This window comes from Mytilus californianus, unplaced genomic scaffold (assembly GCF_021869535.1).
Source record: "Mytilus californianus isolate M0D057914Y unplaced genomic scaffold, xbMytCali1.0.p SCAF_7, whole genome shotgun sequence".
Classification (NCBI taxonomy): domain Eukaryota; kingdom Metazoa; phylum Mollusca; class Bivalvia; order Mytilida; family Mytilidae; genus Mytilus; species Mytilus californianus.
In genome coordinates, this window is record NW_026262723.1 from 62,799,307 (window position 1) to 62,816,646 (window position 17,340).

Below are 17,340 nucleotides of genomic sequence, written 5' to 3' on the forward strand. Positions count from 1 at the left end.
AGAAAAGCACTTCGGACGCATGATATTATAAAGTGTTTATTTCATTATAGACTACCACTTGGTCTTTACCGCTGCTGGAGCACTGTTAGTCAACGAGGGTATCATCAGCTCTTTAGTCAGAGTTTATTTATAACATATACTTATGAAGGTAACAAACAAAAACAAAGGCAATCGCACGAACACCGAAAGTAGCGAGACCGTGTCGAAAGGCTAAGCGTCTTCTGCTGCGCTTTCTTCTACCAACATGAGAATCCACTCTCAGTCAAAATTCCATAAACTCCAGCTGTCCCTTTCCTGAAGTGATCTCCATTTTTGTTTTGTCATTCAAACTTTTACACGTAACCTTCCCATCATATTCATAATACTACTACACTTACCATTGTTATTGTACACGAGATATCTCACATTGTAATGACTCCTTGGACATGTTGGAAGGCTATTTTTGATTTTTTTAAATGGATGCTTCCCTGCGACGTACATGAAAAATATATATATAAAAAGCGTACAAGATGTCATAATTGTTTAGACTATACACTGGCGTACATAAAAACCACTACAATTATTAGGGAAATAGATTTGATACTGCATAAAACCATGATGAAAAATATCCTTTATTAATGTTGACACATGTTTGCAATAAAAAAAACCCATCCTATTCCCTTACATGTTGCGTGTCAAATGAAAAAACAAAACCAAAAAAAAAACAAAACTATGCAATCGTTAATTACAGATAATATAATCACAATAGTTAAAATACCAAAACTCAATGAAAAACATTTTGCTTTCTTGCACAGATGAATGTTCTGAATCGTATTGTAATTCAGTTGTAAATCAAAATTCTTTTCATTCAGACTTCTATAATCTCTGAGTTCTTCATCAATGAAAGAGAACAATGAATGTTAGTTTATATGTGTTCTACAGCTACGTTTTACGTTAGCAACGTCACTACATCGCCTGTAACTGTATCGTATGTCCAGGATATGGCTTTCAACAAAAAACAAAGCCCACAGTGTATATATAATATAAAATATAATATACACCAAGATTGTAAATTGTGAAATAATTATGACGAGAAAAACAAACGGTCTGATGATTAATTATTTTTATAAACTTATTTGTATTAGTATTGGTAACATGACTGTACAACACATTTATAAACTAACATTCGTGTTCTCTTTTTTATAGATGAAGAACTCAGAGATTATAGAAGTATGAATGAAAATAATTTCGATTTTATGTCACAGTTTGACGACGCGAAAATACTTTTTAAAAAAATTGTTCAGCTGACCGTTTGGAACCGGATGAGGGGTTGATATTATCTCACAAGGGTGAACAATCACTATTTAACACTAAGCATGACATTCATATAATCATTCAGTGAAAAAGAAGTTAGGTAGAGAAAAAAAAATATCTGTTTGTTTGTAAAATAGAAAATTACTACATTCGGGTGTCTTGGACGACGTTGTACTGGTATGAGATTGAGTCACATTCTCCATTAATTTCATGAAATAGATGATAAACCAATGTATGTTATTTGATATTCAATATCCAACCGGCTGCTGGCATATGGTTAATATTCAGATTATCTTTGGCAAAAGTAATAAACATTTGAATACTCACGAAAAATAATTGTCATCGTTAAAACAGTTAGCAATGGCTAGAAAATCTTTTTGAGACCCCTACAAGTTTTGATCATTAAGTTGTCATTGCTCTCGCATATTAATCTTTATGTTAATCACAATTTTCCTTTTACAGTTTATCGATTTTTATCAATTAAGGGGGTAGGCCTTGGTAACCACAAAATTTTCCCGTCGTTTTTTTTTTTATTTACACCATTGAAAGGGTAGGGGTCCATGCATCATCTGTCTAAATCTTTATGAAATTCGCCGTTGCATTTTATGTGTATGGTATATTGAATATGACGAATATTGTGGTACTATTAAAAGCGGTCGAAATCACTAGTAGGCATATATTATTGTGTGTTTTGACATGGTCTCATTAGCAATATCTATGACTATTAAAATGTGTAGTAGAAACATATTTTGAATTAGATCTGAAATGTCATGGGTTTTTTGGAGCCTGGATGTTAAAACTATGAAATAAATATTAAATTTTGGCCAGTACAGATAACATATTTTTTTCAAAATTTACCAGAAGAAAAAAATATCGTTTAATTGCTGCAAAAAAATGCTGAATCAATTACTGTTTATTAACCTTGAAAATATATAACTTTTATTGAATATGACAGTTTGATATTTACAAAATCTGCAATCAATTTGGCTTACAGGTATAAAAAAAAAAGAATTTTTTGGACAAATTCATGTTTTCTCTACAAAACCTTCTACAGTTCCTTTTTGCATTATTATTGTGTGTTTTAGTGAAAATGGCATGGTCCCAACAATGACTATAGTCAAGTTTATAAGGAAAATCAGTAATATTCAGCATGGGACGATTACCCTTGGGATAAACTGACATGTCTATATTAAAAGAGTACTTAATGTTGGTTTCCCTCCCCTAGAAAACAAAATGCCCCTGTCATCAGACGAGCAGGCGCTAAATTGAATTTTTTGACAGTCTAAAACTATCTTAGTCCTTTCTTTGTGCAAATTTAGGTTATATGTTAGCTTTAGATTGTACTAGGATGGATGTTCAGATCATATATTCTAGAATATTGCCGTTTGTATTTGAAAACCAGAGACATGCAGTTAAGTACAGCCTATCAAGCAATAGTTTAGTAAATTAGTATAAAATCCGTATAACTTCATTATCAATCCATTTTGTATCAAATTCATTTTTTCACAAACCTTTCAAGATTTGATCTAAATGATGTCAAGAGTTATTCTTAACAAAAAATTCTAAGTACTTACATGTACTACATGTACATAGTTTTCAAACTTTTCTGCTATGATTTTTTAAACTGAAAAAATGTAATTCCTTAATTTAATGCTTGGTGGAGTCAAACTTGTCAAATTGTCTTAGATGCTCCTGCATCATTTTCATAACCAAATGTAAACAACATAAATGCTTGATCACTGTTTGAATAACTGCTAAATTAAAACGTACAAATGACTTCCAATACCTTTAGAAGAGTTGTCTCCCACATCCCGGGATGCCCCCTTAAATAGAATAAACAAGAGGCTCTAAAGAGCATGTGTCGCTTACCTAGGTCTATGTGTATATTCAACAAAGGATACTCTCCAACATTGTAGACGAGAATAGAATTCATGACAAAAATCTCTTTTTTGTTGATCTCGTAATGCTGATCGTTTTGTCTGTTTAGTTTCTCTCTATCTTCTTTAGTTTTGGCTCAAAACACAAAAGAGGTTAAAAAAAATGCTCATTTAAGGGCAATCACTCCTATAAAGAGTGACAGTCTACTTACTATATCAGCAAAATTTGACTTGTTTGTAGATCTTGCCTTGATGATAATTTTTGCTATTGAAAGTTTCTATTTATCTAATTTACTTTTTATACGACCGCAAAAAATCTTTGTGGTCGTATATTGGTATCACGTTGTCGTCGTCGTCGTCGTCTTCGCCCGAAGACACATTGTTTCCGGACAATAACTTTAGTATTAGTAAATAGAAATCTATAAAATTTAAACACAAGGTTTATAACCATAAAAAGGAAGGTTGGGATTGATTTTGGGGGTTATGGTCTTAACAGTTTAGGAATTAGGGGCCAAAATAGGGGCCCAAATAAGCATTTTTCTAGTTTTCAGACAATAACTTGTGGAACGGTGTATGGATCTCTCTGAAATTGTACAAGAAGTTTCAATACCACAAAGGGATGGTTAGAATTGGCTTTGGGGGGTAATGGCTCAAACCGTTTAGGAATTAGGGGCAAAAAAGGGGGAAAAACAAGGGTTTCCTCGTTAATGGACAATCACTTTTAAGTACAATGTTAAATTTGGATAACCTCCCTTACACTGCTTTAAAATTATGTATAAAGAAATTTTGTATTGTCTTGAGGTGATTAGCAGTCATTTTATTTTAAGAAGTTACTAATAAAAATGCTGATTAAAGATATATTATTTTTAGACATGATTATGTATGTCATTTTCTATTTTAAGACTTTTATTTTTTTTTTCTCATTACAGATTTCAGAAATAAAAAAGAAAATTTCTTCAAATATTTTTTTTTGGGGGGGGGGGGGGGTCAATTTGCAACAGCATAGTGTATTGCACAAAAGCAAAAAAAAAAGGGTAAATTTTTTTTTGGTGGGGGGCAATTCGCAACAGCATAGTGAATTGCAAAAAAGCAAAAAATTGAATATAAATTTAAATCATATAACCATTTCTAAGTTATTTGACTACAGTTATTCTGTGTCAGAAACCTAATATGTGTCAAACATTTAATTTCAATCCAAATTCAGACCTGTATCAAGCACGAATATTGTGTCCATTTTTGCCCCAACTGTTCAGGGTTGGACCCCTGCGGTCGTATCCAGCAGCGCTCGGCGAAGCTATTTCTTTTTTTCTATAAGGCAAAACACAAAAAAAATCGGTTAAGATAGTCATTAAAGGGCAATAACTTCAATAAGGAATCGTCGGACAATTTCTTCCATATGGTCTTAATTGTAGATTTTGTCTTGCTGCGTATTTTTGCTTATTTAAGTTTCTATCTATCCATCTATAATGATTTTTAAGGTATAAGGAAAAAACGCAAAAATTGGTAAAAATCGTCATCAAAGGGCAATAACTCTAATAAGGAGTTGACTGACGATTTCGACCATGAGACTTATTGTAGATCTTGTCTTGCTGATCATTTTTGGTAAACTTTAAATTGTCTCTGTATCTATTTTAGTTTTCCAGATAATAGGCAAAAATGAAAAAAATGGTAAAATTTGTCATTCAAGGGCAATATCTCCTATAAAAAATCTCCTGACGGTTTTGACGTAAACAGGAAATTGGAAGAGATCAACAGTCTGAACACTTCTACCCCTGTCAGATTTTCTCTATTTATAACGGTTTTCAAAATAATAGACAAAACTTGCATTTTACCCCTATGTTCTATTTTCAGGCAGGTGAGGGGTCATCAGACACATTTTCAAAAGTAGATACCGCAATGATGATTGTGACCAAGTTTGGTTAAATTTGGTCCAGTAGTTTCAGAGGAAAAGATTTTTGTAAGAGTTGACTCTTTGGGTCAGGTGAGCTAAAAAATGATATCTCTGAAAAGGAACACAAAAGCAAAAAAAAAAAAAAAAAAAAAAACACTCTAGCTACATCTTAATTTATTATGGTGTGAGAATATAGAAAGATATAGCTATGTAAAGCCAAAACTGATATTTTTATCTTAACAGTTTATAGATTTTTCTCTTATTGTTGAGGCCTGTTATCTATTTCTTGCTTGAAGATATATTTCTCGTATCACACTGCAAGGAGTGCAAAAGTGATACGAAAACTGCGTTAATTTGATTGACTTATCCAGAATCATGTGACGATATTACGACATTTCCATTGGCTTTTTGTCAGGTCATTGATTACTTTCAAACTTTCAAAGCTAGGTTAAGACGATGTACATTAATTTCGTCCATGGCAACGAACATATGTGATTTTTTCAATAATATACAAAACACTCACACTTTTCACCTGGAAATATTTTTTTTGCCAAGTTTATTACATTCTGAAGCGTACAAAAAGTATCAAAATGTCTGCTGTTAAAGTTTGACCGCGAAACTGGACATATGACGTCATGCTAATATGTACAAACGACTAGATAAACACATAATTTAACACAATGAGAGTGTTGACCATAAGAGAAATAGGTTCAAAAACTCGTGAAAATTGGATATTTTTGATATTGATATTATTTGATATCACCTCTCGTTTGTTTTTATATAAAAAGTAATAATAAACTCGCCGAAGGCTCGTTTATATTTATTTATATTGAAATAAAATAACTCGAGCTAATAACAAGCGATATCCAATTCTCACTAGTTATGTAAACTATAATTGTCAACTAAAAAGAATCAAAACTGATATTTCAGAAAAGGAATACAAAAACAAAAGAATACCATAGTTACATCATATGTGAAAATATAGAAAGATATAACGATGGAAGGCCAAAATGGATATTTTCATTTTTAGAGTTAATAGAGTTTTATCGACAAAACGAAACAAAAAATTTACATGGCACTCTTGTAAAAGCAATATACATATAGATATAACTATGGCAAACTTAAACGGACATTCTCAATAGACTATAAAATGTAGATCTTCAAGATATTGCAAAACAGGTGATAAGTTGAAGGGAGCTAAAATTTATTTCCTACATAACTGTTTACTCATTGTAAACCAAACTTCTACGTCATTTGGTCTCTGGTGGAGTGTTGTCTCATTGGTAATCACACCTCATCTTTTTATTTTTGGAAAGTTTGCTATAGTTTGCTATAGCAATATACTTTCCTATGGCATCGGCTTCAAACCGGAAGTTGGACAGACTATCTTACTATAGGATATGTGTTCGACTCCTAGATAATGTAGTACTAGTGTTTGAATACTAATTCTAGAAAGATGCTTTTGAAATTTTGAGTTACTTCTATTTTGATAAGTTTACAGCTTGAATAAAAATGGACTGAATGTTCACCGACAATTCAAATGAATTCAACTTCATTTAGAAAATGGGTATCACAAACACTACTTCGCGGATCTGCCCTGCGCGGAAGATTAAATCAATACACATCTACACCAGACAGCGGTTTCTACGTTTAATTCATTGGATTACAGTCTTCGACGTTAAGCGATAGCCCGAAGCCCCTGTCTAGTTTAAACCTAATCGGACTTGTGCAGAAGCATCTGAAATCGTTTTCGAAATTGTAGCCGGTATGTTATTGCATCTATGAGAACAAGTACAAATTTGTCGCCGACCTTGTTTTCATCCGTTCACTGGTATCCCTATTTTTTTTATTTACGTTTTCCCCTTCTCTAATCAAAGGGAACCAGTCGTCATCGCGATATAACTAGTTACCAACGAAATCGAGATATAGGCTCGACCATGTGCTTGCAATAAACACAATCTATAAATACCACTCAATGTAAACAATTGCAAACAATCAAGGATTCGATTTTATTCGATGCTGAAATTGTAACAGGGGGCTTATCCCAGGTAAAACATTGAAAAGTTGAAAATGCCTACACGAATAACCGGAGAAGTTTCGAGTTGAAAAAAGCTATGCAGAAAAACGATATAGGCATTTTTATTTATATTTCAAACAAAATTACGGAAAGTGAAGAAGGGTGTTGACAGGGGTTTATGAGGTCGTTTATAGAATAGAAAATAATGGACAAAAAAGATGAAGAATACTTGTAAAGAGAAATATTGACCAAAAAATAAAGAATTGAGAAAAACGAGGTGTTAAAATATAAAGAATGGAGAAAAATGGCATAAAAAATAAAGAATACAGAAATGAAGACCCCCCTCCAGATCCAAAAGAAGTGCCAGAGAATAAACTTTAATATTTAAGACCAAGGATTTGTAGGTAAGACTAAAAAAAATGAAATATTAGGAATAAACCGGTTGGAGACATCAATCAATAAGGGAATTTTTCCAAAAAAAATTGTAGTCTGAGTTTCTTCAATAATAATTCTGCATATAAATAATGGTAGGCCGAGTTGGTTCTAGTCCGAGTTTGTAATAGGCCGATTTTGATTTAGTCAGAGTTATCCATCAGCGTAATTGACATTACTGTTCATATTTTGACCAGGCCGGCAGCTTTAAATTAACAAGGGATAATAGTTTGATTGAACAACAAACAGGTGACAGGATAATAAAATACTCGATATTCATATTGATTCTGTCTATAGTCACATGCCAAGGATGAGTAAAGGTAAATACCGGCTTTGATAGAAAATTGCATTGTTTTTGTCAATACATAGATCGGAAGGTTTTGATGCCAAAACACATTTACAAACTTTCAATTCAGCAAAGAAATACTAGTTATTTGACATTTCAATGCAGGCAGAAGGACTAAGTGGATCCAAATAACAGCAGAAAAACATTGCCTTAACGACAGTTCACAGCCTCCTAATTATAAGTGTTAGGATTAACAACTACACAAATTGTTACAAGGATAAGGATAACTTTAGTACAGTCAAGTGTATTAAAAGCAGCCAAGTCAGCTTCTACGTCTTTGAAAAGCCCAGTGTGCCAAGACAAGTGCGGTAGAAATGATTAAATAACTTGTGTCCATGTAATATAGACAGTGCTTTACCTGGGACTATTATACTAAGGCTTTACCTAATATATTGTAAAGTGTTTAAAACAATGAGTTAAGTTTTCCAGCAAAATTACTTTCTTAATGCTTAAAACCCATACACAACTTTGATTATTATTAGCTTCTTTACTTATCACGTTATAATATGTATAGCAAAAATTTTTTTATATACAATTTATATCTATGCTTATGACATTGCATTTTAATAAAACAGATGGATGCATGAATAAAACACTATACTTAAATTTTCTCTAATTTAATTATAAGTAATCAAAGAAAAGGTTAAGTCATAGAATCTGAAATGATTATGATAGTTGACTTTATCCAATTTGCGCCCATTTCATAAAGTTTGTGCTTTAAACTTTGGGTTATCAAAATCAGTAGGCATTTGCATCATGCTCTTTGGACATGTCATATCCCAAAGTTGTATCAATTTGACCTTGACTTTGTCCTTGGATACCTATGATAGTAAAACCTTGTACAATTCGTGTCTGGGTCATATCTTTTGTACCTTTAAATGTTGTTGCATTTTGGGCTTGGGGTGTATCATATACCACTTACCTTTCTCATTTGACTCCTATGATAGTTAAATAGTGTCTGGTTTGTGTTTGGTGCATACGTTTTGAACTGTAGCCCTTTAATTGACAAAACTGTGTACGCAGAAGCATCAAACTGACCTTGACATTCAATTTCAGAATTTACAATATGAACCTCACACTTTGTTCCTGGGTCTTTATGATTCTTTAAGATTGACATATACATGTAATTAACAATGTGTCAACTCACACACAGGCTAAGATTATATCAAATGAATGGCTGAAAACCAAAAATCTCATAATGTCATTGCCTCAATGCTGAATTTCACAGCAGCAACTAAAATGTATAACATGGTTATAAACTTACCTCTACGAATCTAATATATATTAACTTTTTATTCCTGTCTACATATTGCCATTGTTGATTAAAGCCTTTCATATAAATTCACTTTCATTACAGTTGTATTGATTTAAGTTTTCTGTCTTATTTAAATTAAGAAATGTGGTATTTTTTGCAAATGAACCAGCTATCCAAAAGAGCTCAAAGGAGGAAGATATATAAACAATTATAGGTCACCATACGGTCGTCAACAATGAGAAAAACTCATACCATATAGTAAGCTATAAAAGGCCCTAATATAAAAAATGTGGAACAATTCAAACAAGAAAACTAACTGCTTAATTAGTAATAATACAAATTACCAAAAACAAATATGAAGGACCTAAATCAATAAAAAATACTAAAATCACAGGCCCTTTACATGGGATGGGTACAGAAAGAAATTAACAGAGCTTTCTGTATATTAGATTATTTTAAATCTACAGTTGAAGGTTGCAATAGAAATTATCAAAATTTTACATGACAAATGTATAAAAAAAAAAGTGATTTTTGATAATTGCTGATGAGACAATGGTTTAGTAAAAAACATCAAAGCTGTGGTTAAATACATATTTGAAATAATACACATCTACAACCTATTTGAAATAATACACATCTACCGTTGCAAACTTTCCACAGTTGCTATCCAGCACTTTGATTATACTAACCGCTTAAACTATGGATATCATTTTTTATGTTACTGAATTTTTCATATTTTAAAAATATTTTTGACTAAGAATATCTGAATATAGAACCGACTAGTACATTGAACATTGTTAGTAGTAGTTGATTGGATATCGAATAACGAACAACGAACAGGCGGTTAATTTCGCATACATGATTGTGGAATTTATGCCTGCAACAAATGATTAAATCAAATTTCTGTAATTAGATTTATATTTCGCTCGTTTAACGGGTCAAGTTTTAACTGTTTATTGTTCATGTCAGAACTATTCGTTCGGGATCGTGTTATTCATAAATTAGTCTGTCTAATGTGACATTACCCGTTAAGGTTCATCATAACAAATGAAAAAAAATGGCTGTATTTACACCTCAAAAACTACTTTGAGTACAGACTAACCTGTGCAATTGGAAAAGTTTTAAGGCCTGGCATCCACTAGATATATAAAAGTTAAATGAATTTTGTGTTTCAGAAAGTTAAAATCTTTTTTGGATTTTGATGGGCATTTTTTTTCGTTCCTGCAGAAGGTGTAAAAATAAACAAACACCTGAACTGCATTTGATACTGTCCACTCAGTTACACCCTTTAACTCACCTATAGTTGTGTAGATATCTATTGTCTGTCTATTGTCCATGCCAATCAATTACAATCCATACAGTACAATACAGTTGTTACCTGAGACGGAGCATCTCAAAGTTGTATCCCAACTTAGTTAATTTTTACACCTTCTGCAGGAACGAAAAAAAATGCCCATCAAAATCCAAAAAAAATATTTTATCTTTCTGAAACACAAAATGCGTTTAACTTCTATATATCTAGTGGATGCCAGGACTTAAAACTTTTCCAACTGCACAGGTTAGTCTGTACTCAGAGTAGTTTTTGAGGTCTAAACACAGCCATTTTTGTCCATTTGTTATGATGAACCTTAACATAGGGAACCAGCTATATTTCTCCATCAACATCTACTAGTTATTAATGTTAAGTCTGTTTAATGTTCACATTTTTAATATTCGTAAACTGTGTACAATATACAATGAGTGATAACAAATACAGTGCCTGTTTCACAAGAAAAAAATATTTTAAACGTACACATGTAGATAGCAACTATATTAAAACTTACCAGAATAAACTTTCTATTAACATCATTATGTTGTTTATTTTATACCAAACCCTTACTTTATGTTTACTAATTATTTTCATTTACTTATCTGTGTGATTGCAACTCTACAGTGCATTCCATAAAATGTCAACATTATCAAGATGAAAGATCATTAAACTGATTTAATTATTGACCATCAAATATTTGATGTAATTAACCATGCCACACCTGACTTAAAACTGAAAGTTTCTTTCTCTTTAAAAAAAAATAATGTATCGATTCCATTTAGCATTTTGTTTTTTGGAAGAACACATGAACTTCATTTAGGTATTGTCGATATAACATGAAACATCTGGAGACTTTCTTTGCGAAAAGTCTTGTCAATTGGAACGGAACGCCAACTCGATATTTAAGTCATTGCACACTAATGTACCTAACGAACTCAAGATCTAAGGTAATTAAAAAAAAAAAAAAAAAAAAATATCGGGGAAAAGTTCAGTTTACGCGAATTTTCTAAATACAAGTAATTATTTCGCCAAAATCTGTCAACTGGCACAAAATCCGATACCTACAAAAATGTCTAAAACAATCCGATGAATATGTGCAGCTATATCAGAAAATAAGTCCGGACAAATGTTCACTTTAGAATAACGTAAATACGGAATGACAGACATTTGCAACACTAAAATATCATAAAGGTTAACATTTTTGATTGCTTACCTTATGGTTGATTCGTGTCATTCATTTTTTATTGAGTAAATTTTGTTCTTTTTTAAACATTAGAAACACGTTCTCAGTGTTTACATGCGTTAAAAGATGAATGATTTGGTCGAAGTACAAAAGATGGGAATGAATTTATACATAAAAACATATAGTTGTATTGACAGTCATTTTACGTCCCGTCCAAATTGCAAAATACACATTTAAAATTTATCATTATGGAACATTTAATATACAAAATTGAATAAAATATCATTCCGGCTTCCAAACTATGTACAAAGATACAAGTATAAGGCATATTTGATAAGGATTTGTATGCAGGACCTCATACAGGACACTGATGAAACTATGAAACAGCTACTATTTAATTATAGTGCCCTTAGATATAAGATATATAAAAACTATAGATATATATGGCACGCCTGAACCACTTTTATAGATAATCCTAGATTATCTCAGATAAACTAGGATTATCTCAGATAATCCCGGTTTATCTCAGATAATCCCAGTTTATCTCAGATAAACTAAGATTATCTCAGCTTAATTCAAATTCAAGAAAATCCTAGTTTATCTCAGAAAATTCATTATCTGGAGAAAATCCCGGTTTATCTCAAAATAATTAGAAAATCTAGGTTTTTCTGAGCGATTTTGAGATAATCCTAATTTATCTCCAGATAATTAATTTTCTCAATTTATGAATGAGATATCAACTAAGGATCAACCTATTGTCTACAACCATAGACAAGCATGTATACCATGTGCAAAGCAAGCTCTTAATCAACCAATATGGAGACAAGTTATGAATTGTTTTCACAACAAATTGGAATTTTAGTTAAGTTTTGCAAGGGTATAAAAAATTAACTTGGCCTCATTCTTGTCTTTCATAATGCTTACCATTTCTTATTTCTTTAATCTCGATAATTGGAATAAAAAAGGTCAGCAGAAACACTATAAAAACATCTACTATGCAAATAGTATAGAAGATAACAAAAATACAAGTATAAACATAAGTTTAAGTTCCGAAAACAATTTAAAAACCGTCATGATATTTGACATAGTATTTCTGTTTAATGATCAAAATATCAGAACAGATGAATATGCTGAACAACTTTTAAATCCATAGATAATCCATTTTTTTCATTCATACTTCTATAATCTTTGATTTCTTCATCTATATAAAAGAGAGCATTAATAGATGTTGACATGTGCTGTATAATTATGTTATCTATATTGTTACAATTTTTAACATTTTTTTGTCCAATGAATCATTTAGAATTATTTGTTTTATAGTTTTCGAACTGTTTGCAGTTTACACCTGATGTAATTCAGAAAATTAGAAGACCTCTTCCTAGTTTGCAAAAGATGTATTGTTCGACATAAACATGATGTGAAGAAGTGCTTGTTAGGGTTATTCAGGGATATATGGAAGCTCTGTTGGACTTTAAACACCTGACCTGATTAAAACCATATCTTCCGTTGCTCCCGTTCGCTGGTGAATGTGATTATTTTGATAGGTCTATTTCACATGACTTTGACTGATAAAATCTCAATAAAGATTTCAAATGGATAGACGTGGTTTTATGTAGACCAGTGGCTGTAGTTTTGTGCTGTCTGTCAAAATTGTTTTCATCTATTATCATACATAGCTCTGATTCCTTGTCCGGGTTTGGCTTTACTTGTGGTTCCTTTTGGTTTTTATCAGCTCTTCAACGTACTTATTATGTTTTTGACTTTAAAATGTTTTGGTCTCGATCATCACTGAAAAGACATTGATTGTCGAAATGTGCATCTGGTGCCGATTTATTGGTACCGTTTATTTTACAGTATAAAACCGGCCGTTGGTATTTTCGTTTGCATTGTTTCAAATCAATTGTGTCTTCTAGGAACTATTGTTGGAACTACACAAGTTTTAAAGTCACCATCCAAATACGATGCATCTATGTCTAATCTCACTGGCGCTATGTTTCCGTGGTTTTAGATTGTTAGATGACTATTTGTAAATCTCCCGATTATGTGCTATTCCGGATTATACATTTGAACCGAGTGTGGATTCGCATGTCGGGTGATGCCAGCGTAGCAGGAGACGCTTATCATGTCGACGCATCCGGTCTCGCTCCTTTTGGAGTTCGTGCGATTCTCTCACTTTATTTTTACTTTAAGTTGTATTTTCTCAATTGATTATGAGATTCGAACATCTGTACACTACTGATGCCTCTAATTTACTACACGGTATTTGTTTTGGTCATTGTTGAAGGCAGTGCGTTGAACTGTAGATGTTTACATTCTTGTCCTTTGGTCTTTAGTGGATAGTTGTCTCATTAACAATAATGACACACAGCTCCTTTTTTTTTAAAACTATGTCAGTTAAACGCGCGATTCTACACCAGGACTTAAAACCTTCCATCCTTTATGGGTGGATTTTACATAGATAAATAAAATCGTATAATAAAAAAGCAAAATGAGGATGTTAAAATTTGATGTATGCCTTTTTGTGCTTCTTTGTTACATTTGTTTGTTTTTATAGTGATTAAGATGATAACACAATGTTGACTGCTATACCCCTATATTGACATTTTTACCTATTGTGTCTGTTTGTTTTGTTCACGCATCGTTGTCAGTATAATAGAATTTGATGCGACTGTCATACAAGTGAGAGGTTTAGCTAGCTATAAAACCAGGTTCAATCCACCATTTTCTACATAAGAAAATGCCTGTACCAAACCAGGAATATGGCAGTTGTTATCCATTCATTTGATGTGTTTGAGCTTTGGATTTTGCCATTTGATTAGGGACCTTTTTTTTGAATTTTCCTCGGAGTTCAGTATTTTTGTGATGTTACTTTTTATTATCATCATTTTTCTTTGAGATCTTGGTGATTAGACGTAAGACAATATGACTCCTTTGTAAAATTGCATACTCAATTGAATAGAAAAGACAAAATGTCGCTGGCTATTCTATTGAATAAAATATAACGGACGCCGCTATTACATATGCATAATTTATCAGTAAAAGATCGCCAAAACATAACCCCTTATTTATCACGCCAAACGTGGGAGCAAACTTAATGCGGTATGGGATTAGCTAATTGTTGAAGGCCGTATGATGACCTTTGGTGTCTGGTTGAGAGGTGTCTCATTGGCATTTATGCCACATATTCTTATTTTCATATATTTTATTATATTGATTAAACACGGATGATACAATATGGATGATACCCTTATTGTGTCAATATTATACACGCAGTGTTTCGGAATTCTTCTACAAATATATAATATATACTTTTCTACTGTTCTGATAAAATGCAAATAAGGTCAAATATCTTGTTTGAAATTTTAAAAATCTTCCTCCATGTTTTATTTAACATGACTTACTTTGCGTGGATATGGTAATGCATTCCTTCTTCTATTTACCATTACGTACAGGAGAGCAAAGATCATCAACAATGCGAACAATAAAACATTCACTACCCCCATTACAGCAGTTCCTACAGCAGATTTGTAGAAACTCATTTAAGAAATATTTAAATCAATTAAACTTAACAAACATTTTTTTTCCAAATCTTTATATATTAATTTATTTCAAACCAAGAAAGCTTATACATGTTATACAAGATGCAATGTATCTTTATTTAATTAGAAGTTGTCAATATCTAGGGAAAACTGTAAGCAAATCTTGGTATTCATTTGTGTTTTATCATTTAATAAATGAGTTAAAAGACATGTACAAGTCTTGTCTTTCTAGAGGAATTAATTTCTCTTTCAAAACTATATGTATCTGCGGGGGACTGTATGCTTGTGTGATTGGAAACGGAAATATTGAACAATGATAAACAAATGAAAATATTTGTATCATGAATTATCTTCATAATATAAAAAAAATATTATAGTTTAATAAAGTCTATGTTTTCTTTTACATTTGTAGGTAAAATAATTATACTTACCTTCATTCAAATGGTTCGCATTTTCTACTGGTGTGATGAAGGACGTTGTACTAACATTAGAATCATTTTTAGTCTCTATTAATTAAATAATCCAACATTATATAAACTTTTCATTACAATGATTGAAATTGTTTCTACTAATAACCAAAACGAAAATTTCATTTCTCCTTGCCAGCATAGTAATACACTTCAGTTCGTAAAAAAGGATTGAACAATAGTGTCACGAACCGTAATTTTTTTGCGGGGACGATTGACTCATCTTTTTTTTTAAATAAAATTGAGAGGAATTCCTTTTCCGTCCCTCTTAATTACACAATTATCACAAAATACACACTGTTACAAGGAATCGCATGAAATTAATAATAAACAAGATGGGTTTTTTCATTCGGCTGATGAAAATGATACAGGAAGCTACAAGTACACAAAATAAAAGTGTTTTGTGTATCTTAAAAATTTAAACTAAGTTACCTTTTCTATGTCCCCGACATAACACTGGTAATTTATCATTACAGTCTCTGAGTTGGAATGAATACGATGATGCATTATATTTCTCTGTGCAAGATTCTAATGCGACACATTTTCTGTTCACCTTGACTTAAAATAATAAAACATTTAATTTATTGTTAAATTTGCAAAAGCGTAAACTTTCAAGTATCGAAAAAAATGTTAGGTTCGATTTTGATTTGAATAAAAATTAGAGGGCAGCGTTTATTTGACAGATGATTGATTAACTACGAACAGACAAATGGTGCTGTCATAGACGTCCATTATTCTAAAGTATTAGGCGTTATCTACAATAAAATCATATAAATTATGGCGATCGGAACAACTCTTCTAAAAGTTCGTTAATGTACTTTTTCATACGTTCTTCGGGCTTAAAACAATGGTGTTAAATGTTGTAGTTATGTTCAATACTTTGTGTTCAATAGGCATCATACAGTATCTACAAGAATAGTAGATGTTCTGTTGGAATTGAAAAGTTTAATCATCGCAATTTTACCAACTGCAATGTATAATATACATCTATGAAAGAGAAAGTTTAAATCAGTCACTAGTTCAAAACTTTCTTACTTTATTTCAAGTTTTCAGTAATGTTAATATCTTCAAACTAATTTTATTTATTTGTTTTATTCATAAAAGAAAACGAATTTATTTTGTAAAGGTTTAAATGAGAAGATCATTTTTAATATATATCAGTATTAAAAAAAGTATTACCCTTGTCGTCCACTTCTTCATAATACAATCTGAATAAAATATTCAGCTGGTTATATTCACCATTTTTACCATTTGCAAAAGTCTTCATGAATTTTCCTTTTAAACTTGAACAATTGTACATTCGGATCGACGGAAGGTCTTTAAAATATATAACGATGCAGATATTAAAACAATTTTCAACAAATTCTTTTACAATATTTTTAAACAAAAAAAACTAAAAAAAGAAAAAGAATTAAAAGACAAACACTTTTTGCTTGCTAGCTTATGTAGAAAATATTAGTTATATTTTACATTTCAAATGAATCATGACATTATTCTACAGATATCCTATTGATTATCAATTGTTCATCTATTGAACAAAACATTTCATAGAATAGTACTAAGATCTGAGCAACACGAACATCACAATGAACAGGGACTCATGTTTTAACCTAGAACAACGGCGTAACAGCACAGATAAGAAAAAATTGTAGGAGAGCAGTTGTTAATGGTTTGACTTATTAGATAAGATTTTTTTTCTGGAAAGTTTTGACACTCATATCTATATTTTGA

General features: G+C 31.5%; 1 protein-coding gene across 1 annotated transcript; it reads right to left on the reverse strand.

The window, feature by feature from the left end:
* Window positions 1-10,801: 10,801 nt before the first annotated feature.
* LOC127707790 (uncharacterized) lies at window positions 10,802-16,923 on the reverse strand. Its single transcript, XM_052212556.1, has 5 exons — window positions 16,789-16,923; window positions 16,042-16,167; window positions 15,574-15,648; window positions 15,005-15,117; window positions 10,802-12,804 (listed from the first exon to the last, which is right to left on the reverse strand). Exons 1-5 carry the CDS (start codon window positions 16,907-16,909, stop codon window positions 12,775-12,777), a joined length of 465 nt encoding a protein of 154 aa, XP_052068516.1. The 5' UTR covers window positions 16,910-16,923; the 3' UTR covers window positions 10,802-12,774.
* Window positions 16,924-17,340: the final 417 nt, after the last annotated feature.

Coding starts and splice junctions, on each gene's coding strand:
- LOC127707790 (XM_052212556.1), bottom strand. CDS start 16,909: ATGTACAATTGTTCAAGTTTAAAAGGAAAATTCATGAAGACTTTTGCA. Junction 16,168..16,788: donor TGAAGAAGTGGACGACAAGG/GTAATACTTTTT, acceptor TATTATTTTAAG/TCAAGGTGAACAGAAAATGT. Junction 15,649..16,041: donor ATGTCGGGGACATAGAAAAG/GTAACTTAGTTT, acceptor TTTAATTAATAG/AGACTAAAAATGATTCTAAT.